This window comes from Gasterosteus aculeatus, chromosome 8 (assembly GCF_964276395.1).
Source record: "Gasterosteus aculeatus chromosome 8, fGasAcu3.hap1.1, whole genome shotgun sequence".
NCBI lineage: Eukaryota > Metazoa > Chordata > Actinopteri > Perciformes > Gasterosteidae > Gasterosteus > Gasterosteus aculeatus.
Genome location: NC_135695.1, coordinates 14,407,378 through 14,416,787, shown reverse-complemented (window position 1 = coordinate 14,416,787; position 9,410 = coordinate 14,407,378). Strand labels below are relative to the sequence as shown.

General features: G+C 41.5%; 1 protein-coding gene across 1 annotated transcript; it reads right to left on the bottom strand.

Annotated features, from left to right (window-relative positions):
* Positions 1-113: 113 nt before the first annotated feature.
* LOC120824093 (uncharacterized) lies at positions 114-9,366 on the bottom strand. The gene is made up of 17 exons (XM_078108092.1): positions 9,312-9,366; positions 8,838-9,001; positions 8,716-8,760; positions 8,485-8,594; positions 7,703-7,872; positions 7,408-7,568; positions 6,891-7,101; positions 6,241-6,531; positions 5,813-6,027; positions 3,949-4,047; positions 3,765-3,809; positions 3,388-3,494; positions 2,587-2,756; positions 2,229-2,389; positions 1,393-1,603; positions 773-982; positions 114-556 (listed from the first exon to the last, which is right to left on the bottom strand). Exons 1-17 carry the CDS (start codon positions 9,364-9,366, stop codon positions 249-251), a joined length of 2,733 nt encoding a protein of 910 aa, XP_077964218.1. The 3' UTR covers positions 114-248.
* Positions 9,367-9,410: the final 44 nt, after the last annotated feature.

The window sequence follows — 9,410 nt, the reverse complement described above, 5'->3', positions numbered from 1 at the left end:
CAATTTTATTTAACAAAAGAGAAACTGTCATTAACAAAGATGTTATTCAACACCCCTGTGTACGACCTGTCTATCAAAAAGCCCATTTGTGTGCAATACCATCTTGAGATGGCAGAAGGAGTCTAATTATTATCCCAAATTATAGACCCAACATTAAATGATCTCAACAGACGTTACTCTTGATACAATTTCCCGACATGCAGAAACTCCCATTGTGTTCCATTATGTGTGTGAATGTCTCAGGTAAATCACGATGCGTAGTTGCTCCAGGTCCAAATGCATGTGATGGTGATGAAGCTGAACGCGATGAAGACGATGTAGAAGCCAAACAGCAGGCGGTCGATGACTCGACCGACCATTTGCCATTCCTGCCCGCTTTGGCACTCCTGGAAGTGTTTGTCCACCTGGAGGCGGATGGCCAAGAGATCTCTGCTCACTTTCCTCAGTTCGTCCAGACCCGGCTCCATCGGGGCCGGGCGGGGTTTTGCTGGAGCCACATCACCAGAGACGTAGTTAAGATGGAGTCCCGGGATGTTTTGGATGCGGGAATTCTCACCTGGTTCATTCAAAAAGCAAAGAACCGCTCGATTGGACACAAAAAATGACTGAAAATCAAATCTAAATTGCACATAGATTAGATTATGGTCCATCAGTTGTCTCCTCTAAACGATTTTAGCACCAACTCCCTCCAAACGGTGTTCTACGTAACCAGTTACCGCATTCATTTTCTCACGACCTTCATATTTAATGTCAGTAAACAATATTGACATACCTGTGGTAGCAGAGGGGTTTAGGAAAATAGTGGTTCGGCTGTTTTCTTTTTGACGGAGACCAACTACTACGGCTAGATATCGCAGCACGAGGACACTGAGCCAGTGAGGGACGTCCCGGGTCTCAGAGGAGCTGTACTGGATGTTCGTGATAAACACCGTCTCCAACAGGCTGGCCACCATCAGAGCGAGACTGATGGAGAAGAAGACGTCTGCAGGAAAACCAAACCAATTCAGCACATTTCTCCATAGCAACCGTATCTTTTACATGCATTTAAATGTCCTCAGTCATGACCTGGTTTGGAACTTCTGTAGAAAATCCACTTTCTCAGTCACATTTACATTACTGTCAAGGTGGCTCTGACAACCGGAAATGATTGTCTTTCACTGACCCCAGAACAGTCATCTATTTCTTTACAGTTGGTCTTCATGACGTCTTTGTCTCGCGTTTCAGCGGAGGACATCAGACAAGTTGCACAACAAACCGGCCAACACACACAGATATACGTTCACCAGCAATCTGGTTAATATGTTGTTGAGGATATAAGCTTTAAAAGCACATGTGCAGCATTGAGCTTGGGGGTCGAGTGAAGCGAGTAACAATGTTCGCGGTGTGGCTCACTGATGAGCGGCGTTGTCTCCCCGGTGACGGGCAGCAGGTCGTTCATGATGAGCAGGAAGACGGTGTAGCCCAGGATGAGGGTCATCTTGAAGGAGGCGCGGTCCACGCTGTGGGGGGGCAGCAGGAAGCTGAAGAGGTCCACGGTGATGAGGAAGCAGCTGGGGATCAGGAGGTTCACCACATAGAGGGTTGGCCTGCGTCTCAAAAGGATCTTGGGAGGAGACGTTAAAATTTAAAGCACACTTCGAGCATCATTTATCTTCATTCCTTTCCGTATTTGGATGCCAAATGATTCACTTTAGGTTTCGTCTCACGTAGTAATTGCATTTTTCAAAGAACTGTTTAATTTGATTAGGCTGGTAATGTGTGGACAGAGAGCCAGGTTGCTCCTCTCGAGCTCGGCAGCCTCTTTTCTACATAGTGATTTAAACGGTTTGCGTAGCCAGGACTGGATCCACGGTGCCTCACTATTTTAAATCGGTTTGACTAGGCACAAAATAAAAAAACAAAACATGAATATTTTGATTTTCAAGGTTTTGCAAGGGTTAAGAAATATGCAGGTTAGGAACGAAGAACATGAACTGGTAATAATGATCTTTGGTTGTATATTCTCAAATAAAAATACAATGATACACTGAATACCTGCCAAGGAAGGTATGGACCAAATATCTGTAGAAGATCAGTCTCAGAGGCAGAGACAGTCAGCAGTAGCCTGGAACCTATGCAGTATATTTGGCTGCATACTGCTGTATACTGTCTGCCTTAAGCTGACTTCACACTTGATGCGATTTGCAAACGGAAAAACAATGAACATATTTTTTATAAAAAGTGCTTACATGGTATTCAATCTCAGAGTAGCTTCCCACATCTAAGGCCAGGTTAGAAGAAGCCACGGTGATATCTGCGAGCACCCACTCCCCATTGGTCTCCAGCACACTGTGCGACTCCGCCAGTATCTCTTCAGCTGTGGTGCCTTGAATCATCCTTACATCTGTGGCTTGAATAACATGTCATTTCACTTTCAGAAGTCTGTCTCAAGGTAGATACCGTCAAATAATGTCAATGTGGGACAAGAAAACGATGGCGAACTGTTTTTAATTCGGTCCAGGCCCAATTTAAACACATCCGTAAACACAAGACATTTATCCACATCGTTAAAAGATCCAACTGTGTTTTATATTCACGGCGTCTTACCAAAGTGTAGATATGATCCAAAGGTCAGAGAGCAGTTTTGGATATCAAAAGGGAACGTGTAGATTACTAATCGGCAGGAGCTGACCACTTTTATCGGCTTATCGTCATATACACGACCAGTGTTAAATAAGTAGACGTAGGGAGTTTTAGGAGACATGTCCTCATTCATGCTGAAATAGAAAAGAATACCAATGTATTATGGATTAATAAATGAATTCACTTTATCAGAAGACAAGGCAAAGCAAGGCAGTATTTGTATAAGACATACGATAAAATCTGCAGTGTAGGTAAAGATAAGAAGAAGAGAGGAATTCAATTGCTAGAAAGTTAATATCTCTCTCTAACAGCATGTTTTTCATTGCTGATGGATTTTTAAATATTTATCCTTATTTCAATTAAGAAAGATTGAGAACTGGGAGTGCGTGTAGAAGACTGTGAGCTACAGTAGAATGTGAGCTTTTTTAAAGTGCTCCGAAACACTTCACCGTTGTCCACTAGGCTCGCCTAAATCCACTCAATTGGATAGTTCCTTTTGGCTTTAACCAAATGAAATAAAACTGAAACGAGTCTGTCTTTACATCCCTAAAAATGGAATAGTTTAAACTTTTTTTTTCAGTACCAAACAGCGAACCAAACCGTACCAAACAGCTTGATATTATACCTTCACTGAGGTTTATCTCTTATCAGATTTGCAATGTCAAAGATTGCCTTCCAAGGCTCATTTATCTGAATTGGACAATCATTTGAAAAAGCCCACAGACTACAGGAGATGTCCTGTTAATTAGTAATCTTTTAACTTACAGCTCTGCAATATGGACATCTGGAACCCAAAGCTTTTCTCGAGGGACAGAGACTCTTTCAGTGCCACATTCCTTCTCGTCCCAGCTCAGTCCCTCGATGTCCCACTCCTAGTAAACAGAACCACACCAATGGGAAAGCAGCATTGAAAATGCCATTCATTTGAATAATAAAACTAAATTTCAAAGGTAAATTTGTTGTTTGTATTTAAACAGCAAATATCTAACCTGCCGGAAGTAATATAAAAAAACAACACTTAAAGCTTACAAACCAGAATGTATATAATAATGAGCATTTTAAAGATGATATAAACAAGTAAAAATCTGCACACAGTGCATTCACGTGGATGGAGACCATTTGTTAGTCCTCTGAGAACTTACAAGAACTTGCCACAGGAGTGTTGTCAGGCTTTGGGATTTTTCATCCTGTTGATGAAACACATCTTTTAAATAAATTAGAGTGGTGATGATTAATTATGAATTGTATAACCAATATAAACCTCATTAAAAAAGCAATACTTGTGGGCTCATGTGCAGGCATGAGAAGCTGTTTGAGTAGACTTACCACTCCTAGAATCCCCACCACGGTGATACCAATGGTTATGTTAGTTGGAGTTGAAAAGTTTTTCACAGGTCGCAGTAGATTTTTAGGGAATAAATTCTTCTCAAGTTAAGCAAACAAAGATTCAGGAGTTGGGTTTGTGCAATTCAACATTGCTGCAATACCTATTTTTAAAGAGAAAGTAGAAAACACCAGTTGAGAGATGGCTATGAACTACCATATTTGTATTGATGTGTTGACAGAAGCATTACAGATCTTCATCTGCTGTTAACAACATGGTCATAACGGGGAAGTCAAGAACGGCTGTGGCTTTCCTGCTTTTCTTGAGAACATAAGTGAATTATCGTCTATTTTTATTGTGATAACAAGCTAATTGTCATGAAAAAGGGAAATCACCTTATCAGGATAAATGTCCAAATCCAAGAGTGGGTTCATTTCCTTGTTTGTGGCATAGTGACATTTGGACGTGTGACACAAGCTTCACAAGTTGTGACCAACGTCTTTATTAACAAATAATAAACAACACCCAGGGAATTTTTCTTCACATCCTGACAACAAAATAATTAATTTCCTGTCATCACACTGCTATTAATAACAATGAAATAGAAATATTTAATCAAATATACTTGTTTAGAAAGGTAATTATACTTTATGAAGGTGGCTTCAGTTATGACATATTAAGCACAGAATTAAACCCATCTGGAAATCTAGAAATATATATGAAAGGAATAAAATAGAAATGTATATAATACTGAACTAATTTAGTCACATGTTTATTGTATAATTTTACGGAAACTGATGGTAGGTACGGTGTCAGTCAAAAGTTTGGACACACTTTCTCATTCAATTAAATGAGAAAGTGTCCAAACTTTTGACATGCACTGTACATATTATTTATTTTAACTTTTTAACATAAACATCAAACTAGATTTTAAATAGATCTTTCTCATCATTATGTTGTTATGTTAGAGTGAGGTTCCCACTGTACAGGACCTGAAGTAACTGAAGTAGCCGTGTAACTAACTTACAAGTGCTCTTTTTCATACTTTGTGGATAGTAAAATTGTCTTACCATGAAGCAGCATGGAACAGATGAAGATGAGCTCAGCAGGTTTTACAACTGTCATTTTCTCTCAGTTAAGCCTTTATTTTGAGTCCCTCAGATTACAGAGTAAAAATAGTCGGCAGTCTGCTCCAGCAGATTGAGATGATGTGCAAAATTGAACATGTATGTATTTATAGTGAAAAATGAAATGTGTAACCTCCTCCAGGGGCTAATATTGACTGTAGAACATGCCTGACTGCAGCATGACAAACTATCGGGTATATCCAGTTTTCTGATGGCTCTGTTTGCACGATGTTTGCATAACACAACCGGTTTTTGAATCATTTTCATGTGGATTGGAATTAGATGTGTCAACAAATTTGTGACAGTTGAGGTAAGACGTGGACAAGAGTATGCACTTGGCCGGTGGCTGTCTCAGTCTGTCTGTAACCCTGTTTCCACAGAGTTGCAGTGAAAGTCAACAATGCGGCTGCCTGTTAATTTCATGTCTTTATATATAATTCCCATTGACTGTAACAAGGAAAGATAGAAAGGAAGACGGTTGATTATGTCATAGAAAAGGACAAAGCCAAGATTGGTTTGGAGACCAGTAAACAAGGAAACATGCACATTTAAACAAAGAAATGTCAACATGCTTTTTTAATTGTGTTTTATTATTTACGGTCAAAGGTGAAACGGTACAGATATGAAGGGTTATAGTGGGACTTGCTATGCCATTAACTTTGTTTTATCTTCTACTTACACAGACTGTTTTTCTTTTCATTTGTTACTACCTATCACTGGTCCCTGAATCGCTCCCTTAGGACTGGCTGATCCAGACGCACCACATTGAGATAATGACCAGCGCGTAACAGGAGATGAGCAGCAGATAGATGCGGAAGAGCAGGAAGTCGAGGACGTATCCCACATGGCACCACTGGTCCAGCAGCTCGTTCTCCTTGTGCATTGAGGTGAGGTGGTCATGAAGGTCTCCCAGGTATCGACAGATCTGTTGCAGTTCAGGCAGAGCAGCTGCACCTGGGGAACAGCAAAGGAAACAGCAAAGGATGGAACAGAACTATTGTGCTGCTGCCTGAAAGGTTAAAATGACTGTGATTCACTGTTGGAGGATGTAGATGTTCTATCATATATTTCCCTTCAATATTCTTATTTTTCCTTTGTTAGAATAGATGGCTGGTAGTATTCTCTGGGAAGCTCAGTAAAAGTAATCATTCCTTTTAGTTTGATCACCTAGGCTGCTGGTTTGGTCCTGTGCAGGCGTCCGGCTGGCTGGTTGGACGACCCACACCCCAGAATCGCCATTTAAAATTTCAGGTTCATCCTTCTGTGGTGTAGCGGGGGCCTTGACGTGCTCCGGCCACTGGTAGCAGATGAGGTTGGCGATGTGTTTTAGGACTACAACCCTTACCCAGGTTGGGACCTCCTTGTATTTCATGGAGTTATGGTGGAGGACATTAGTTATGATGACCGTCTCCAAAAGGCTGATGACCATGAGGGCCAGACACACGGAGAAGTAGATACCTGGATTGAAGGGCGGATTGAGATATCAAAGGATACACATTGAGGACATATGTATAACAAGCAAAGAGTTAACAGGATGCTTGGTCCATTCTATTGACTCATTCATTTATCTGCAACCCACTTAAAAGAAAGCAAAGAACCCTTTGATTGGATGATTTTTAACTCCATGATGTAGCGACACAACCAGATTAAACAGGTCAAGTGTTAGACACTGTATGTCCTGTACAATTTATTTCTAAAACTCCCATAATCATCTCAATAAAACACAATAACATAGGTATAAAAAAGAAAAGGCCATTGCCGATGATGGTGGAACCCAGGACCCAGGCTACGATAGTGCTCCAGCTGATGTCTCCCACCTATGATGGGCGTGCCGTTGGCTGTGCTGGGCAGCAGGTCGTTCATGATGAGCAGGAAGACGGTGTAGCCCAGGATGAGGGTCATCTTGAAGGAGGCGCGGTCCACGCTGTGGGGGGGCAGGTAGAAGGACAGGATGTCGATGAGCATGAGGAAGGAGCTTGGGATCAGCAGATTGACCACGTAGAGCACCGGCCGTCGCTTTATGACCACCTGGGGGACAAGTGTAATTTTGGGAAAAGTCTCGTCACCTATTTTCCTTTCTTGAGGAAACAGTTGCATCAGACATTGTGAAGTCTGTGTTAAACCTGCAATCGAAGATCTTTCAACATGGGAGCAAAAGAAACCAAATTGTCATGTTATCATATCATCACCTTTTAAGGTTAATACAGCAGCTCAATGCGCCACTATAATTACAGCCTCTAATCGTGTCCCTCGTGTTATGAGAGTAGTGTAGTAGCTTACGTTTTATTTACTGCATTTACGGAAGAATAGTAAACTCAGTTAAGCTCCTCTCACCCAGAAGGTGATAATGTCCCATTCGTCGACCCCAAACTGAAGGATGGAGGCCTCTCCCAGTATGTCCACCAGTTCCCACTCCCCACTGGCTTCCAGGTAACGCTTTGAGTTTTGGGACATCTCCTGAAAGCTCAAAGCTGGACTGAGCCTCACGTCCCTTACTGTGAAAGAGAAAATCACAATAGAGACGGTAAAACTAGTGAGTTCTACAGATATCAGATATCAGTTTCATTTGTTAAACAGTGGCCAAGGACCGGAGAACTTTTTGCGTAAATGTTAAGAAGCATGTTCTTACTAGTATGCATATAGGAGCCAAAAGTGAATGAGCAATTCTGCATGTCGAAAGGAAAACTGAAGATCTTCAGGTTGCAGGCCGAGACAAGCCGCAGCATCCTGTCCCAGCGGATGTGACCTGTGTGGTTGACGTAGACGTAAGGGCAAGCTTGGGAGACATCGTCATCCACGCTGGGAGCGTTGGCGGAGTCGGGCGGTAAAAGACATAAACAGAATTATATTAAAGGTTTGAAATAAAACTACATTCATGACTGTTTATCAACATCTGGAGTGGATCCATTCCAGATCCCTGATGGACATGACTGTCTCTCCCTAGGACCCTAGCATGCTCGTGTCTTAAACACAGGACAAAGTGTCCATAGGAGGACCACAACCTGTGGCAACATCCTGGCATCATTCTGACTAATGGCAGACCTCTTTGTACCAGCGGGAAACTGCAATGTTGATCACGGCATCCTATGAGGATGATGTTGCACCACCCCAGGGAGAACATGTAGCAATTATAAAGCTAGTTCACAAGACCACGACACCGCAGTTTGCATTTTCCTTTTATCCGCTTGCATCCATAGATCATACTGTGCAAGCCGCCTATGGCTCTATTGGGTTTGCTTTAGTGCAAAGCATTAGCCACAGACAGTGGCATTTAACTTAATGTGAACGGCTCGTAAGTTCACCCATCCGTCTCACGGCGTTAACTACTTTGTAATGAATTGTTTAGTTTGTGTCTACTATACTGCAGGGATTCATTAAAAGTAGAGAAAAGCAACCAGCCCGAAAACTTACAACTCGTAAACTATGATGTCTGGAGACCAGAGCTTCTTCACAGGGAGAGAAATCTTGGTGACACCGTCACACTCATCCGGGTCCCAAACCAGGAACTCATGGTGCCAGTACTGCAGTGAATAAATCAGATATATGTTTACCTTTGTTTAAAAAGTTTCCCTGTAAGTGATGATGAATATCTTAGCATAACATTTATTCATATGTTACAGTATGTCCTTTCATGCAATTTACCTGTCTCAGCCACAAGAACGTAGTGAGTATTTGGGTTTTCTCATTCTGAAATAAAGTAAATCAGGTTAGTTAAGACTAAAAATGCATTGATTGATGGATAGATGTCTAACTGAGGAACTCACCACCCCCAGGACAGCATAGAGGGTGAAGGAGATGTTAGCTATGGTGGGATTGCTGAGGTTCACTGCTGGCCGGAAGGCTTCCAGGTCAAACACAGCCTGAATGGACTCATAGGTTGGACCACTGTGGCCTTTTTTACAGGACAGTTTACTGCAACATAATGACACTGACCCCAAACAGAAAAATGTGTTTTGAATTATCATTGTATCAAAATGTGATATTACTTTGCACAACTATATCATAGGAAATCAACGTTTTTTTCTCCATTTATAAATTCTCATATGCAAGCAATTAAAAGTTTTCCAGGCAAAACAGCAGAGATGAGCATCAGCACCTTACAAATAATACCACAATAATAATAACAACAGCATCGCTTGTTATTCACAGAAAGAGAATTGTTTAAGTTTCAATAAAATAAAATGCGTACACTTAATAGAACAACAATGAAGTAGGAAATAAAATAAAGTTCTCATTACCTGACATTAAGAGCAAACCGCAGATGATGCTGATACTCCTCTTGGACTCACTCATGCTCGACGTTTCTGAAGGTCTAACTATCCTCCACAACCGACGAT